This window comes from Drosophila grimshawi, unplaced genomic scaffold, assembly GCF_018153295.1.
Source record: "Drosophila grimshawi isolate 15287-2541.00 unplaced genomic scaffold, ASM1815329v1 contig_311, whole genome shotgun sequence".
Lineage (NCBI taxonomy): Eukaryota > Metazoa > Arthropoda > Insecta > Diptera > Drosophilidae > Drosophila > Drosophila grimshawi.
In genome coordinates this window covers 6,976,483-6,995,355 of record NW_025063098.1, presented here as the reverse complement: position 1 = coordinate 6,995,355, position 18,873 = coordinate 6,976,483, and the positions used below count along the sequence as shown (strand labels likewise).

The following is an 18,873-nucleotide window of genomic DNA, read 5'->3' as shown; positions in this document are numbered from 1 at the left end:
ATTCAATACAATTACAAACAGCTCACAAAAGCTAAATATTTCATTTTGAAGGAGTTCAAATTGTATTTATTTTTGTGGCAAAAGCTTTTAAACTCTTCTCTTTTATATATATTAAATTTACATCCATTAAGGATACTTTATTAAGACTGCATTTTATATAAAAATATTTATTAAATAGTAGATTTATAAATATTGAAAAAAAAAAAAATTCACATTCAAGTTTTCATTTATACATTTATTAAATTTACACCCATTTAGGATATTTCATTAAGACGTCATTTTATATTTAATTATTTATTAAATCGTAACTTGTCTAAACATTCAACAGAATTACAAACATCGCTTACAAGAATAACAATTGTATATTCAAAGCCTTTCAATTCTTCTCATTTATATATATTAAATTCACATCCATAGAGGGTAGTTTAATCGTTCTCCTTGACATCGCCAATGCCCTCGGGGAGTATGGCAAACATTGCCTCCGATTCGGGCAAACATGGCGAATCGTAGATTTTACAGATGCGAGCATCTCCCTTTCCCTTGCGCAGATATAAGCGGGTTGTCGATGCATGGGCCATGATGTGGCCACCGATGGGTTTCTTGGCATCCGCCTGGAACATCGATGCACCGCCATCAACTTGGGCCGTCACCTGATTCGTTATGACCACAGCAACACCAAATTCATCCGCCAGCCGTTGCAGCATACGCAGAAATAGACCTAAATGATTTTGACGAGCTGCCAGTTCACCACGTCCAATGTACTCGGAGCGATACAGCGCCATGGCACTGTCCACAATAATCAAGGCGTATCTGTAAGATAAGCATAATGTGAGTTGTGGAATACTTTCTAATAGGAATCGTTGATATGTTATTTTGAGAACCACACCTCGATTCGAACATCATACCAGCTGCCATTTGCACCAGTTTCGTCTGCTGATCCGTATTGTGGGCACGTGCACAGGCCACATTGTCGAGGACATCCGCTTCCTCCATGCTGTAGCGCTGTGCAATGGCGGACAGGCGTTCCGGCCGGAATGTGCCCTCCGTATCGATGTACAGTGCCTTGCCCTCCCCACCATTCTGGCTGATGGGCAGCTGGCAGGTGACGGCGAGTGTGTGACAAATTTGAGTCTTGCCGCAACGAAACTCGCCAAAGATTTCGGTTATGGATCCCGTCTCGATGCCGCCGCCCAGCAGTTTGTCCAGCTCCTTGGAGCCCGTTGTGAGCATGACGACCTCGGAGCGCATCTGATGAAAGGTGCGCGCACTGGTAAAGCTCAGCGGCACCAACTTGTTCGCCTCCCTCATAATGTGATCCACCTTGGATTCACCTAATCCCTTAATGGTCAGCAGCTGGCGTCGCGTTGCATACGAAACCGATTCCACAGTGTGCAGACTGGCCTGTTGCAGCAGTTTTATGTCTCGTGGATTAATATTGTTGCCCTGTGTGTGAAGTGTCAACTCTTTATTTGTGACAATTGCAATTGGATTTTGTAGGTGCAAACCTGCAATTTGAGCACATCCAGCGGACCCGCATCCTCCTCATCATCGGATAGATCGGCTGTGGTGCCTGTGGCCAGCTCTGCTTGCTTTTGCGCCGTTGGACGTTGCTTCTGCTCCATTTTTGACACAACAGCAACAACAGCAATTATCGTTTGCTTTCAAAATTTTAAATTATTGCTGTGTTTTATTATAAAAAATACGCGCGCTGTGTTGTGAAATATTCTAATCCATTACTTGCCATTCACAATTGACGTCAAATAAACTGTTAACGCGACAAGAAGAAGAAGCTAAAGGAACATTAGCATTGAAACAACAGCCGGAGGAAAATTACATAAAATAAAAGCTGCAAACCGGTAATATTTACGTGTTTTTTATTTTTGGCATTTCGCTTAAATTAAAAACTGTGCAGAGAGGAAAACAGCCAAAACCCGAGTCATTATCGGAAGTATGAAAAGTTATCACTACTTTGATGTGCAATTGTAAGTTGAGCAAATACAGGAAATTATCGCACACGTGCGGACAAAAAAAAAAAACATAAATAAAACGCTTTTAGTATTTATTTTGTAGGAAATTTCGTGATTTTGACTCCGTTGTGCTGACACCGATCTATTTTCGTGGGAGCGTTTTGGGCTCATTGGAGGGTTTCTTTGGTGAAATTGGGGGCAAGACCAGTTTGGATATAATCAGATTTAGCAAGGAGCAGAGACGCGTAGTATTCCGTGTGCCGGAAGAGTTTGCCGAGCGGACGCACACAGCGATCACCTTGATTGGCCATTATCAGGAGGTGCCCTGTCATTTTCGTGTGCTAAAATCATCGAAGAAGCCCCTGGACTTTCAGAAATTGACTAGCGAAGATCAAGACGAGTGCGAGGAGTCCGCCAAAGGAGAGGAGAAGGAGGAGTCACTATAATTAAAATGTCATACTGTAAGGTCTTTGGTAAGGATAAGGTAATATTTGCCACCAAAGAGGATCATGCAGTCCCCAGCACCATTGAGCTGCCGGCACCAGAGCCGCCACAGGGCCTAATCACCAAGGATGGCGACATCAATTGGGGTTGTCCCTGCTTGGGTGGCATGGCAACGGGACCGTGTGGCGTTGATTTTCGTGAAGCGTTCTCCTGTTTCCATTACAGCGAGGCGGAGCCGAAGGGCTCCGATTGCTATGAGGCATTCCGCAAGATGCAGGATTGCTTCCAGCAATATCCAACTGTCTACAACAAGTCAAGCGGCGGCGATGATGACGATGATGCCCTTGGCGATGTGATGAACCCGGAGAACGGTTCCAGTGTCTCGGATGTTGATGAATTATCGAGCGGTGCTGGGGCTGCTGCTGCAACAACTACAAATGCAACTACAACTACAGCTGATACACAAATAGCCACCCAAACAATGTCGAGAGTTGAATAAAATTAATCAACACCAAAACATTTATCAATAATTCTAACGTTGATTGTATAGAAATAAAATCAGATATCGAAGCCATTTAACATTTACATCAGCTGTTATTGTTTTGTTTCATTCCATTGCACAGCTGTTGCTGTATCCAGTGTTACTTTTTATTCGAAATGAAGAAATCATTGTTTTCCCTTTAGTTACAGTTGCAGATGTTATTTAGGATATCTGCTAAAGGAAACTATTCAATATACACAAGTACTTATGTTTTTTTTTTTTGCTAACGGCAAATAACTTTAACAGACAGTTAACATCCTATATGTTTATGGGATTTTGTAGCATATTTCTCGAAAAACATCTGAAACATGGTTGCGGTCGTGTATTAATCGGCTAACCGCCACGTATTTTAATCGGTCGACCACTAAGAAAAATATGCAAATTTGTGGAAATCGTGTCGAAATTGTTATTAAACGCATTGTAAAATGCTTAATGTGCTAATAAATCTCGCATGTGATACTCTGAAACGTGAATTCAATATTAGGTCTGTGCAGAATTTCAAAGTGCAATAGATAAGCGGGCACCAGTGCAATTTAATCGTTCTACGGGCCAAACAAATAAAAATAAAAACAAGCAATAACCTCGCTTGCAGCTCAAAATCCGTAACAAAATAGAAAGTCCAACAGCTCGCCAGTGTTGTGAGTGTTGTGCAAATCTGATTTTAAACAAATACAAGCTCTCCGAAACAGTGTTTAATAATAATACGAAGCTCAAAAAGTTTTTTGTAAGTTTTCATATTTCGTGCGTTAAAAAAATAGTGTGTGCTGCCTGCGCCACAGACAAAAATACACGCGTACACACACGCCGAACAACACACACACACACACGCGCAGTTACGTATTGGTGTGCAACGAAAGACGTGCGGAAAGGAATTCGAAAATATACAAAGTAATTTCAATTGATAGTTTTCTATTTAAACAGAGGACTAAAACACACACAACATCCAAAGCATAACGAGAGTCTCACAGAATACACAAATTACAGGAACAACAAATTTTAAGTGTTTACAAGTGAAAAAAAAGCAACAAGCAACAAACGCAAAAAAAAAAAAAAAAAAAAACAGCGACAAATTTGAATGCAGCTGAGGCTTTATCATTTGAAAGAAAATGGTTTCGTTAATTGATACAATCGATGCGGCAGCGGCGGCCCAAAAGCAACGGAGCGCCGCTGCCGCTGCAACAGGAGCAACGTCGACGTCAATCTCGTCCAAGGCTAGAACCAAGTCGACATCAGCTGCTGCTTCTGATTCTGCTACAGGTGTGGGTTTGACTGCCAACGGCAAGCCTAAGGAGAAACGAAGGTGAGTTGATGGTCACCCTAATCGATCTCATGCTCCCCACTCCCTCCAACATTCCCCCTGCCGAATAGGTATTCAAAATTGACGACGCTCCTGCCATGTGATCTGTCGGATGGGCTGTTTGACTATTGCATAAGCAATTTTTTCTTTCTTTTTTTTTCTTTAACTGCTGCGTCGTCAGCGTAAGCGTCGACGTCGTCGTCGTCGTCATTTCTGTTGCTGTCGACGCTATTGTTGTTTCTGCTTCGCTCATAATTTCAATAGGGCTGATGGATCTTTAACTATTCACAATAGTTGTACACCCTAATCTACACCCTAACGCAACATTCAGCTCTGCAACGGTTGGGGGTTGATATTGATGTAAATCCGATAACAAATGACGGTGATGACTAGTAAAATTAATAAGAAATAAATATTTTCGTGATAAGACGATTCGATTCGGTTCCAACTATTTTCTATTTCTATAAAAAACAATATACATTAAATAATTTATTATTGCACGTGTTGGTTCCGATCCGATCATAATTGTAATTGTCTTTTTAACCGAGCTTACAAATTGCAATTTCGTCAAGCATTCATTCACAATAGATGACAACAATTGCAACTACAGCTAATAAAAGTTATGATCATCCTTATTTATTTATGTAAGACACTGACGTAGTTTATCGAAATACGGTTTTCGTTTGGTTTAATCGAGGGGGCAAAGATCAAATTTTGTACAAATAAATGCATACGACGAACCAAGTCTTAACGTATTCATTAATCACGCACGGCTTTTGCATTTGCGATAATTATACAGCGCTTTGGACGAATTCAGACAGACACTAAAAGAGAACGCGTTGACCGAGACCTTAACTTCAATGTCAAGCAATAGAAATCTATATATATATATAAATATATAAAACCAATTCAAAAGCGAAATTGGCAAGCATAATTGTATTTGCCCAGCTAAAGCTGAAGTGACGAATATTTTTGTATATAAGCAAGTTTTATCTTATTGTGAGTGCCGCTTGGCTCTTCCAGGAAGCCAATCAGCATACCTTTCAGTACCTTGACGGGCTCGGCTCGGCGTCTCAGCTGCATGGCTTGGCCTGTTATGGTTTTCTATTTTTAGCCCAACGCATTTTTGCCTGCCTTTTGGCCATGTTTTTCTCATCTTTCTCATTTTCTCTTCACGGCTATGTATTTTTCTGCTTACAAAAAATTTACAAAAACAAATAAAGAAAAACCTGTTGTGTTTTTATTTATTTTTTTTCAAGCGCAACCAGTTTTTGTTTTATTTTTATTATTGTCCGTTTTTTTTATCGGTTTGTTTTTGTTTTTGCCCTACCTATTGAAAAATCTGTAAAAAGGGTCGATATGAATGTTATACATAGGAAATTATAGCGCTAATATATATATATATATATGTCTGATTGATAATTCACATTTTTTAAAATCAATTTTTAATAGCCGTAACCCTTGTCTGATCCTTTTAGAATTTTAGTTTATTCCCAACAGCCCTTTAAGTTTTTTTTATTCGACATTTACCTAAGGTACAGGGTATTTGCTTATCTACACTTTTTGGCACCTACCTTTTCAGTCCCTTTAGGGACCGACCCGCCCCTCGAATAACGGCCAAGCATTTACTGAAATCATTTACTATTTGTGTTAAGCACATAAAATATAAAGTTTATGATGGACTCGATTGTGTTTTTTTTTTGAGAATTATTACAAAAATGCAACATTTGCATTGAACTGAAATATTTTATGTTGGCCTGGCCTACGTGACTCAAGTTAGTTGGATTCGCTGCTGAAAAGCAGTTCTGTAACATTTTCAAGCCGAGGAAAACCCAAAAAGCCAAATAGTGGCAGCCAGTTTTCCGCGTTACAATTCTAAACTGGTTTCAGTCATTAATGGGTTTGTATTTAATTTGTTTGCTGCCAAATTAGCTTTTGATAATTGGGCATGTTTTTTGTTTTTAATTTTGATTTGAGTCAAATCTTTACGTGTTAAAATAATTGTTGTTTATAAAAATCAAATATTTGTCTCATTAATAAAATTACAATAAAAAAAAGTTAGCTGATTGTACCGTACATTTCCTTATGGATTTTACGAATAATTATATTAATAATAAATTTGCAAGCTTGCTTCAGTTTTTTCTAATAGATTTTGAACAAAAACTTAAGTGAACTTAGTGTTTTTTTTAATCTTGAAGATGTCACGTTACATAAATTTTTAAAGCTAATTCTGGCTTTTCTTTTCTTTTACATATTTTGATCAAAAATAAATAAATAATATAAATGAAGAATAAAACTTGAATAAATTTTAATCTGCAATCGATACATATCGATATGTTGACGCTGTCATCGCTAGTCGCAACCTTGTTGTTCCACTTGCTTGTCTGTTTATTTGATTATCTTAGCCTCGATTAAAGAATAATGATTTCATTTCTTGTTGTTGATTTCTTTGACCCCTATATATTTAATTAAAAGGGAGTGAACAAATATTGAAAAATAGTTTTTTAGAATGTTTATGAAATCAGAATTTATTTTTTAATTAATTTTTTTAATTGAAACGAACCTAACCCAAACCGGAATTTTTACAGTTTTTGTTTATGTTTACTTAATTAAACTTGAATTGAGATATATACAACAGACACGTGTCATATATCCGTTAATACACTAATTGATATGAATGTTGAAGAAAACAATAAATAGAAACTGTTATGTGTGTGTGTGTGTGTGTGTGTGTGTGTATATATATCGTTTTTCAATACCAACACAAGGCAAACGCATAGCATTAACACAATACAATGTAAAATATTTAAATGATATGCTTTATTGTTGTTGTTGATCGTTCGTTTTGTTTGTATATACCGATGTTGTTGTTGCTGTTGTTGTTTTTATTGTTGTTTCTGTTGTTGTGTGTGTTATTATTGTTGTTGTTGTAGCCTCTGTCTGGCCACAACAACGACCTACTTTTTTGCGCAATCGAACTAAAGTATGACGACATTAGCGGGGAGTAGTTGTGGGGTGTAAATAAATGTGTGTAAGTGTATATGTGTCGTGTGATCTGTGTGTGTGTGACTTTTTGTTGTTGTTTTTTCTTATACGCAGTTTAGTTGTTTTTGTCGCAGACTCAAACAGATGTTGTTGCCATGCAGCCGCCAAATGCAGCCTCACGGCGTTGCTTTTAGGCATCTGTGTATCTGTGTCTCTGCCATTTGTATGTGTATTGGTGTTTGTTAGTTTCGTTTTTTTTTTTGGTGTTTCGTTTGGTTTTGTGTGCTTTCGATTTTGTCCAGCACTCAGCTAGCTGCCCGCCGAATTTATTTATACCATACGTAATAACTTTATTTTGTTGTGATAATTATGTTCTCTTTTTCATACATTTTTCGTATTTATTTTGATTTTGGGACGGGTAAAATAAATTTATGTGCGGCCTCCGCTTTTGTCAGGCGCGTTGATAAACTGCTCATAATTCTTGGCTGTTGCACAAAATGGCTAGCAGACTTAACCCCTTTTTGTTGTGACTTGTAGGAATACTTGCCAATATAAATGGAACACCTGAAAAATAAAACGGTTTCCTTTTTTTATGTAATTTTTTATGTAATATATAATTCAGATTTAACAGGTTCTGCTGCGACCTCATTTCGACAGATTTTAAAAATATTTTATTTACTTCATACCCATTGAAAATAGGGAAAATGTTATAATGAAGTTGTGCAAAAGAATGTGAAGACAGCACGAAGCATCTCTGACCCCATTAAGTATATATATATTCTTGATCAGCATCAGCAGTCAATCAAACCAGTCAATTTATTAAGATCAAGCTAATTTTATTTGATCAATAACTGCTCGTTATTCATGTAAAAACAATTGTAAAGATGTATTCTTTATTATATATTACATAATAATTTAACACATAATTGATGAATGGTAAAAATGTCAGTTAAATCGGATAAGGAATATAGATTTTGTTAACCATATTGAACAACTATTATTAGTACGTCTATTAAGTATTTAACAGCTGGGTTCAATGTATTTCTTAGTAGAGTTCTCTCGACTATAGCTTTGTAGATTGATTTTTATGCAAATTAAACAATTGCTGTACTTTAATACACTTTTATGCACCTGTAATTTGTGGAAAAATAATTTTCACAAATCATTTAAAATTATATTTTTGTATACTAGAAATTCGAACGCTATGATTTCAAAGGTCATTTCAAAAACACGAGAAAATATTCCACTCGGGCGTCACCGACTGCAGACTACGCTGATAAAGAGAGTCTTTAAAGTCTTTTCTCCGAGAGAAACTGGACAACTGGAGATTACAAGCAATCTATTCTGAATTTAGGTTTACAATTGTGGGAGATATGGATTTTTGGGGCGTTAGTGGGCGTATAAACTATTTTGTATATAATTCTTGGAGGTTGCCGGTAACATGGTTACAAATTTGTTGACTATATCAAAAATAAAAAATAAAAACTCGAGAACGAGTTTAGGTTGAGATTATTATTGATCAACAATAAGAGTTGTATTGGTATCTGATCAGAAACACAGATTTTGTTAACCAAAACGTATTATTCATACTTAATAGCTGGGTTCAGGGCATCTGCTAGTCGAGTTATCTCAATTCGAGCATTCCATTTTTTTTTTTTAATAGTTTTACGAAATTGGAATATCAGATTTAAGCCAATAATCGCATTGAAATTTGCTTTGCCCCAAAACAAATGTCGAACAGCCTGTAACCAAATGTTGCACACTGAGATTTAGATAATGTTCACATATCAAATCGCGATAATTGTAGATTTATGACTTTTTTTAATGAGTTTTTCTGGTTTGGTTGTTGCTGTTGTTGCTTTAGATTAATTCGATTTTTTGGCTGCTTGCAAAATGTTTTGTCGGCGAATAAACTGTCCAATAACCCAGAGGGGAAATACACACGTAAGAGCCCATTATTTAATGTCGACTCATTTGCTCATTTGCTATTGTTTTGCCGTTTTGTGGCTTATCTCATTTCACTTTCAGTCAGCAATTCAAATATTTGAGTGTATTATGTTGTTTATGATATTATCTCAAAACAGTAGTCTGCTAAACTGTTTCTAAACTGGCATCAAAAAGGCACCCACCTGACGGCTAACTACTTTGTTGCTAGCTAGCTCAGTTAGCTGTACCTTGACTTGTACATGACAGTTAACGGGTTTTTTATATTTTTTTTTTATTTGTAAACGGTTTAGTTGCTGGATTTATTTGATTTGACATTAAAAATTGCTGCAGTTTGTGACTCATTCAATATGCAAATATTTTGTGAAGAATCCTTCATAGATAACACAGAGAGAAAGAGAGAGAAAGCTACTGAATTCGCTCTAGAGTATGCAATGCTTTTGGCCATGTTAATTACCAACATATACATATGAAGTATTCAAAGTAAAGTATGATAAGGCTGACAATGATAATTAGTGTCTGCTTCTTATTCCTGCGCACTCAGCTTACTGTCAGTTATCTCTGGTCAGTTCACACATGAATAATTTGCCCGAAGCGACTTGTTTTGGCCTTTATCTTATCAGGCTCTCTCTCTCTCTCTCTCACACACTCTCTCTTCGAGAGATATCAGTCTGATAGCTGATGTTATGTCTGATGTGGTGTTCTATTGCCATTTCATTCTCACCCATGTGAAGTGCCATTGAAGACGTTTCACTCCAACCAATATCAATATTGTTGCTGTCTAGGATTTTTATTGGGCTTAGAACTTGGTGTAGGTGTATGTGTGTGTCTGTATTTTACTGTGATAACAGTTGGGAGCCCTATAAATATGAATTTCGTACTAGTACAATTTTCTGTTTGTTTCAAATCTTCATTCCAAACGGTTCTAACTCAATAAAACTGGCATTCGTGTGTGTGTGTGTATGTGTTACGTAGCTGTGAAATGGCTTAAAGCCATTTAAAAACCATGATGTATAATTCTTGGGAAAATTGTGATTTTAATTGCATTGAAAATGATTTCTATGGTGACGATGTTGCTGCTTTTTATGATACGGATCTTAAACCACAACAGCAACAACAACAGCAACAACAACAGCAACAACAACAGCAACAGCAACAACAACAACAAGCTCTGTCGCATGGTTCACTGTACGGCTGTAGGCCAATTAATGAGCCCGCCGTGAATTTCAATAATGGTGGCTTTTACAATATGCCCATGCCACAGCAACAACCTGCTCCATTTGCGGCATGTGGTGTCATTGGCAACAACAATTCTGCCCGTATGGATATGTCGCATTATCAGCCTTATCAGCGGCAATCCCATGATTATTGTCAATATCCACTGACTGGCTATAGGAGGCAGGCACCAACGTTGCCCTATGTGCGTCCAGATGCGTCCATGAGGCTTCTCAACCTGGCCACACCTTGCCAGGGCAATCTGAATTGGAACTACGAGCGTTGCTTTGGCTATGCGCCCAGTCAGCCCGAGGCCTGTCAGTATACGCAATTTGTGGATATTGAAGATTTTATGTAAGAGAAACCCCGTTTGTTAACCATATGAAATATGAGTTTTAATTTATGTACCTACTACTTATACTGACTATCATTCAGATCCCACACAACCCCACTGTTTCTGTCTGTGACTGACAAAAACAGCAAATGCCACATTATTCGCTTATCACACACACAACACACACTTAGTACACACAAAACAACAAAAGTGTAACGCAAGCAAAGTGTAGACACTCCTTATCTCAACCACTGTACTATTATTATACATCAGGCATTCATATGTACTCTCTGCGCTTATAATATTTATAATTATATTTATGCACATACATACTCTATATATCGGTCTCAAAGATTGTGTGGCACTAAGCATTTTATTAAATGAAATTTGACAGTATTTATAAACAAAGGTATTCGGTGGAAAAATTAAGTCTCTTATTTACTATTGGGGCTTTTATCTTTTGGCCAAAAATAATAATCCTCTCTGAAAAACCAATTTTTTTGTTTAGCCTATAAGTTTTGCCTGTTAAATCAAATAGCCCCAATAGTTCATATAGTGCAATAGTTCAATCAGTTTGATAAGATCTTGTATAACAAACTGTTTTGTATATCAAGTTATCGAATCCAAACTTATCCAACATCAGATTACTATATAATATAGTTAAAATAGTAACAGTCGTTCGGTTTCTTAAATATGTATATGATATAAAATAGTTAGTAATATTATTTATATATATATATAATTCTGATAGTGAAATTTAGATGTCAAAAAGTTTACTCCGGTCTACAAGGGTATATGATCTTCGTTGGGGCTACGATATCCGTTCTTTTTTGTTTTAATGTTCTTATCAATTTGTATTATTTAATCTTTTTTGCTATGTAGAAAATATTTGATTTTCTACGAGCGTACAATCAGAATTTCCATTTTGTTGCTTTTATTTCATAGTTAAACTATTCTAGACTGCGTTAGAGTTATCGATTATGTGGCACATATGTAAATTAAAGTATTATAATCGCTTAATGATTAGAATTATGGTATACAATAAATTAGTAGAGTAAAGTATATGGGTAGTGTACGGTAACAAATTGAGAACTGCGATTTTTAGCTCTCTTTCTTATATAGAACGATCTATACTCAATATTGTTGAGTAATTGCGTTATTCCATTGACGCAGATTCTTTCATTTCTCCCATTTGACATGCTAGCGGCGTGCGAGCACTCACAATGTGAATGATTGTTTCTGAGTGTGTATAAGTATGAGTATAAGAATGAGAATGAGAATGAGAATGAGAATGAGTATGAGTATAAGTATGAGTATTCAAATGTTTGTGTGTGTGTCTCATTAGCGCGTGCCTCTCACAAAGATTTTGTTTACGTTTCGGGCAACGCAAACGAGTCTCACGTTTAGCCATAATATTTGCTTATCTATTGCATATCCGAAAATCCTTAATTGCCGATAAGTATTTTTGCAATTGTTTAGCAAAGCGTCACATTTATTGTTGGCTCAGAATTGGACTTGAAGTTTCAATTGCACTTAAGGTGTGTTTGAATTGTTTGTATATTATAAGTTGAGTAAGCTTACTCGAAACGAGTGCCTTTCCAATTGAATATTATATTTGGTTTTATTTCATTTTCTTTAATTGTTAATGAGTTCGTTAATGCAAGCATAATTACTTAACTATTTAAAATTGCCAGAAAACGCTTGTTTAAAACGTTTGAACTCCAAATGTGAAACATTAAGGGTATAATGAAGTTGTGTAAAAGAATGTAACAAGCAAATAGATGTAGTCATGGGCGTCTCTCTATTTTGAAGATAAGTTGAATATAGAATACAAATCGGTTGCCGATAGTAATAAAAGTCACAATTGTGAATAAATAATCTTCTTAATGATATAAAATAATTATATTCAGACACATTATATAACAGCTGTATGAATTTCAGAAAAACTGGTTATGTTAACCAAAATGCTTTTTTCATATTGATCATATTGGCTCCAAGTTGAGCTGTCTTGACCAGAGCTTTTGAACTTGTTGTTAATTGCAGCTTAGATACCAGGTATTTGAGTCTAGTTGTTATTCAAATTATAATTTTGAATTAGCTTAGGCTGTGCAACTGATTGCATGATTTTCTGGAATAAGGCTCGAATCACTCGAATTATTAAGATTACAATATTCTATATATATATAAATACGTGCGAATGTTTATAAAAAGTACACGTGTTGAGCTCTTTCCCGCAACGCTTGAAGTCACTCGTAGCCGGAAATAAAAGCAACAATAGTAAACAAAATTAATTTAAAAAAAAAATATAAATAACAAATTTAAATAAAAAACTGCAAGCGCTTCTGTGAATATTTAAAAGCAATTCATTCGATTTTAATGAATAACCCCTTGGCCTTCGTTGCGCAGCCGCTCCTCCGCCTTTAAATCGCTTAAGCAGGCCATTAGCATGCCCAGAAAGTCACTCTCTACGGCGGAGGAGTGGTGGAGGGTAGATACGAACTCAACTCGAATTGTTACTTTTAAATAAGTGAATGTGCATTGTGAGCTTATGTTCTTTTCGCTTTTAATTTTAATATTGGGCAAATCAAAAAAAAAAATAAAAAAAAATACAAATAAATAAACTGTTTGATAATGTTATTTATCAAAAAAGAGTGATGAAATTTGGTGACAGGTACAAACGACACGTTTTTGATAATATATAATAATATTTATATAATATATATAGATATCTTTACAGAGATCATCTAATCAAATTCGGTGAAATAATAGGATTCCATAATTCCCAATATTTCCGACTTTCACATTCTTTACAAGTCGTGATTCCGTTGTGCAACAACTATATAATAAATCGGGAAAGCAAAAAATGTTTGAAATTTGCTACAAAAAAAAAGCGGTTTGTTTGACTTAATACCAGATATAACCAATATACGGTTTTTATTTGTTAAAAGAGTAATAAAAAAATAAATTTTTTATTTTTTTTTTTGTATCGTATGTTTGCTAAATAATTAGTTAAACTTTTTGCTCTTGAAACAAGTAATTTTGGTTGCCATGTGGAGGTAGGAAGTTCAGAAGTGCTTAGTTTGTCAATTTGTCTGCACACGCGTCGTATGAGTAATGGTTAATTTTTATTCAGTCTAACTGTCGTCTGTTGTCTGACGTCTGTCTGTCTCATTGTTTATCACATGCTGATTTGGCGGCGTGTTTAACATGAAAAGCCTTGCAAAAAAAAGGGGGGCACAACACAGCAATCAATTTGCCGTTTGTTGTCAACTGGCTTCTTACGAAAACATAATATTTGATTTATTATCTGTTTGTCAGCTTAGTTTTATTTTACTTGTTCGACGGCTGCGCGCGTTTTGATAATTAATTTGTGTTACCTTTCCTGTCCTTCGTCTTTAATTTGAGAAACTTTATTACATTTCTGTATATAAATGTTTAATAAATAAATTAATACATTTTGTTAAATATTTAATTTCACAAATTTCTGTAAATATTTGTGTGTGCCATTTTTTTCTTGCTACGTGCCGCCGTGGCCGCATCATCATTATATAATCATTAAATAAAAATCATATGTTTGCGACCTTATTTCGTGCATTAATCACGATACGCGTTTAATAATATTTTTGTCTAGAAACTATTTCACTGTTGCTTTCCGAAAGCTCACGAGTTTTTCTTGGCATCTATTGGCACTTTCTTTTCTATATATTTAGGTAGAATTTGTCATCATATTAATTGGCAGCACGACGTGAGTTCAGTGCACTCTTAAACTATTCTTCATATGTATAAATATAATATATATTTGTATATACAATGATATTTTTGGTTTTGGTTCAGTCAATTGATAAGAAATGGAAAATAATAAAATTGCTTGTGTAGTTTTCAGTTGAGGCAACCATCATCGTTGAACATGCTAATTGCCTTTAATACACATATATATACATTTTAAAGATGTCGAAGAAACCAAAACTTCCACTACAAATGAGTTTAATGTATTCCTCTATATTGTGTTGGTTTTTTTTATTATTATTATTATTGGTTTTTTTTTTAAGGCAACTGAAATGGTGCCAAGGCTTTCATCAAATTACTTTGTCATTATCAAATTACTTTGTTGCTTGTCAGCAGGCTCTGGCTATCTTAAGCCACTAAGCGCTGCCACTTGAGTTCTTGAGTTGCTGTTAACAAACAAAAGAAGTGTTCTTGGCTAAAAGTGAAAGGCTCAAAAAACGTACTCTGAAGTCCATGACAGAATTACGTGGAACGAAGTTATTCCACAGTCATTTTATTAACTTCTCTGAAATTGATGAATAAAATTTCACATCCTTTTTAAAACCCTGTCTAATACTTACTTAAAATAAGAAACTAAGACAAGCCTTTCATATAAATCCAATTATTTCTAAACCAACAATTTTGAGACCAAACCACAACCCAGAATTTTTGGTAAGGAATATTCATATAAATTGCTGTGCTAAAGGAAACCTTTCCTTTCCTACCTGCTTGCTTAGCTCCCTAATGCAATTAGTTTACTTTCTTATTTCAGAATGCTGTGATTATTTTTCCATACGATTTAATCTAAATCCACACCCACACACAACACACACACGTGCATTCATACACACAAACGTATTTGCTGTGAAAATATTCGCAATTTGCCGTGAACTTTGACAGCATCGCCTTGTACCAGCGAATATTGCGAATGTTTCGCTCAATTGAAAAATTGTGCGCTGCTCGCTCGCTTCAATTGAATCAAATCAAATCAAATAAAAAAGCAACAAATCGCCACAATTGAAATGTACGCATTTCTGTGCCACTTGGCATTTAAATATCACCCCTTCCCATTCCCTTCCCATTCCCCAGCCCAAACCCAAACCCAGCGGCAAGCAAAATTTTGCGAACCCCGTATAACGTCAAGAGAGTGGTCTACGTGATCTCTGGCACAGCTAAGATCTAGCTTTAAGCTTTCAATATTCGATTAATCATAATGCAAAATAATTAAATTTTATTTGTTTTTCTCGAACTTTGCAGGAACAATGAAAAGCGCAAGGAAAAGTCACGCGATGCGGCGCGCTGTCGTCGTTCCAAGGAGACGGAAATCTTTACCGAACTATCCCAGGCCTTGCCCGTTAAGACCGAAGAACTCAATCAGCTGGACAAAGCATCTGTGATGCGCATTACGCTTGTCTATCTGAAAATTCGTGAAGCGTTGTCATTTGGTAGGTGCTGCCATTGCCCGAATTCCATTACCATATTGAAGATATAACGATAACTGTTTTATATGCAGTGCCCTCGATACTCCTTGACTGCGCCGACCGCAACGAAGCAGCCGCTGCACTGGTTAAGCTCAAGATTGAAAATCATGCCGATAATTGGCTAGACTGTGCAGATGCGAGCCAATTGCTGAAGCAGACAATGGATGGATTTTTGATAGTGCTATCCAATGAGGGAGATATCACATATGTAACGGAGAATATTATTGATTTTTTGGGCATCACAAAGGTGCGTCAAAGTATATTGTAGAAGATATCTTTAATAAAGCATTTATAGAATACTAATTTGTAATTAAAATGAATTCCCGAAAAGCAAACATCAACAAGCAAATGAACTTTAAATTACAATTTACAAGTAAATCTTTGATTAATATACATTTGATTTCTTGCAGATTGATACGTTGGGCCAGCAGATCTGGGACTATGCTCACCAGTGTGACCATGCGGAGATTAAGGAGGCACTTAACCTCAAACGCAATGTCAAAATCAAGGATGAGCAGCTGCTCGAATCGGGGGTCAGCACATATCATCGTGATCTGTTTGTGCGCATGAAGTGCACGCTAACCAGTCGCGGACGAAGCATCAACATCAAGAGTGCCTCATACAAGGTGAGCATGCACATCAAGCATCTCATCGTACATTATTGACGAAATTGAACTTTATATCTTGCAGGTTATACACATAACCGGACATTTGAGCGTCAATAGCAAAGGTGAACGGGTGCTCATTGCCATTGGCAGACCGATACCGCATCCATCGAACATTGAAATACCGCTGGGCACCAGCACATTTCTGACCAAACATGGCCTGGACATGAAATTCACCTATGTGGACGACAAGTGAGCATTGCAGTTGGATATATTTTTGATTTAATTCGTTGCTAATTTGCATTGTTTGTTTGTTTTTGTAGAATGCACAGTCTGCTTGGCTATTCGCCTGGCGATTTGCTGGAGACATCGCTATTCGAATGCCAGCATGGCGCCGACTCGGAGCGTCTAATGGCCACCTTCAAGAGTGGTAAGTGTTCGACTAGGGAAATTTGCTTGCTGCTGCTGCTGCTGCTGGCGCTTGTTCATTAAAACAAACTAATGTTAAACTAATTACTTTAATGTACAAATTAAAATGCGCTCGTCTCTCGTTAGTTTTGTGCCACGACGCATAAGCGAAAGGGCGTACGGACGTCCTGTTAATGTCCCTGCTCACATCAAAACAAAGTTGTCACTCGTTTGCCGCTTTTTTGTCCGTCACTTCCTGTCACATCCTGTCACGCCCAATCCCACAATGTCCAACGGTGTCCTGCAGCAGCCATCTCCACTAGTTGCCGACCGACTTGCTTATTGCATTTAATTAGTTGTAGCACGGTGTGTTCATCCAGCTGCTTTTCGCGTGTCCCTTTTTGCGACCAGGAAAGGGTCCATTGTCGTTGTGTGATTGTGTGTGTGTGTGTGAGTGTCTTTGCTTTAATTTCACTTTAGTTGCTAATTAGCTTTTGCAAAACTAAATAAATAAATTGTTCTGGCAGTTTGGCTCCCGCCTCTCCATCCATCCCTAGGCAGTTTCTGGTTGAGCGCCCAAAAGTTTCGCTGGTGTTAACTTTTTCTGATTTCATTAAACGCATTCTCATCAAAATTGCCTTATTAGTTAATAAACATTATTGCAGCTAATTAGCTAGTTATTCCACTTGATAACTTGATAAATGCAATAACCGAATCTAATCAATTTATAATAATTATACTTTTTAAGATAGGCATTTGATTTAAGGTGCATTTGAATTGATTAATGTTGGAATAACTTAACAGCTATCAATAAAAATATTCATTCATATCTATAGTATTTTATATTCCAATTTCATTATAAAAAGATTTATTTAATGATTTATTAATGAAGTATATTTCACTTAAAAATTAATCTTTCGAAATAATTGATTGCAATTCCTTATTTACACATTGCTTAGTAATTCAAATAATAAATAGTTGACAAAAATAGGTTTACAATTCAAATTGTGCTAATAGATAGTCTTTTAATTTGCACCTAAATGTTGTATAATACTGGATTATTGAATATTATTTTATTTATTGTCAGATCACTAATTGATCCTTTCAACAATCAACATTTAAAGCTGCAAAACTGTGTGTAGTATTATTGTATATGTATATTTTATAGATAAATAACAAGTCGTTATAGTGTTGACCAGCTTTAACAATAGGTACAATAATAGTTATAAGGTTTCGATTATGTTTGACAACATTATTATTAGAATAATATAATAATTCGCATTCTTTAAACTTGAATTTAATTATGAACTGCAATTTGGTATTTTTATTTGAAATAATTTAGTAGCCAATCCTAAAGGTATGCAATAAATCTTTAGAGGAATTAGTTTCGAAATTGGAATTCAGCTGATAGTAAATCTAGAATGTGTTACTATACTGATTGTTTTAGTATTGTATATACTATATGCAAATATATATAGTATTATATATATATATATATAATTTGATATTGTTGTCAAGGCGGTCAACATGTGATTAACTAAACTTACTTGAGTGCTCTTGAAATTACATGAATCGATAAGGATTTTGAGTGAGCAATCAGAGCACTTAACTGTTGTCGAACTACCACACAAACAGTGGCTGCAATAAGTTGTGCCTCTATCTTTACGGCTGTTTAATCCTGTAAGGATATGAGATATATGAGTGCATTTCTTAAGCATCACCAGCTTTCGTCATCAGCTGCCGCCGCCGCCGCCGCCGCCTTCACAGACTCTAAAATATGAACATTTTTGGGTCTTTACTAATTTGTTCGTTGCTCTGCTTGCTCGTTGGCAAGTTTTAAGCCATTGTTTGCTTATTTGTTGCGTTTAATGGCCGCGTCATGTCGTC

At 36.0% G+C, this 18,873-nt stretch overlaps 4 protein-coding genes across 4 annotated transcripts in view; 3 read left to right on the top strand and 1 right to left on the bottom strand.

Annotated features, from left to right (window-relative positions):
* Positions 1-279: 279 nt before the first annotated feature.
* On the bottom strand, positions 280-1,727 carry LOC6564134 (DNA repair protein Rad51 homolog). Its single transcript, XM_001990108.3, has 3 exons — positions 1,506-1,727; positions 887-1,443; positions 280-810 (listed from the first exon to the last, which is right to left on the bottom strand). Exons 1-3 carry the CDS (start codon positions 1,620-1,622, stop codon positions 426-428), a joined length of 1,059 nt encoding a protein of 352 aa, XP_001990144.1. The 5' UTR covers positions 1,623-1,727; the 3' UTR covers positions 280-425.
* Positions 1,728-1,824: 97 nt separating this feature from the next.
* On the top strand, positions 1,825-2,413 carry LOC116805433. Its single transcript, XM_032737295.2, has 2 exons — positions 1,825-1,982; positions 2,071-2,413. The coding sequence occupies exons 1-2, from the start codon at positions 1,951-1,953 to the stop codon at positions 2,411-2,413; spliced, it is 375 nt and encodes a 124-aa protein (XP_032593186.1). The 5' UTR covers positions 1,825-1,950.
* A 5-nt stretch (positions 2,414-2,418) lies between these two features.
* Positions 2,419-2,996, top strand: LOC6564135 (mitochondrial intermembrane space import and assembly protein 40-B). The gene has a single exon (XM_043215082.1). The coding sequence runs from the start codon at positions 2,419-2,421 to the stop codon at positions 2,908-2,910; it is 492 nt and encodes a 163-aa protein (XP_043071017.1). The 3' UTR covers positions 2,911-2,996.
* Positions 2,997-3,320: 324 nt separating this feature from the next.
* The window catches only part of LOC6564136 (protein similar), an 85,245-nt gene continuing 69,692 nt past the window's right edge, over positions 3,321-18,873 (top strand). Inside the window, 6 exon segments of the mRNA XM_043215161.1 lie at positions 3,321-4,252; positions 15,750-15,937; positions 16,006-16,220; positions 16,384-16,599; positions 16,664-16,830; positions 16,902-17,008. Coding sequence (XP_043071096.1) covers positions 4,059-4,252; positions 15,750-15,937; positions 16,006-16,220; positions 16,384-16,599; positions 16,664-16,830; positions 16,902-17,008 — 1,087 coding nt within the window. The 5' untranslated portion in view covers positions 3,321-4,058.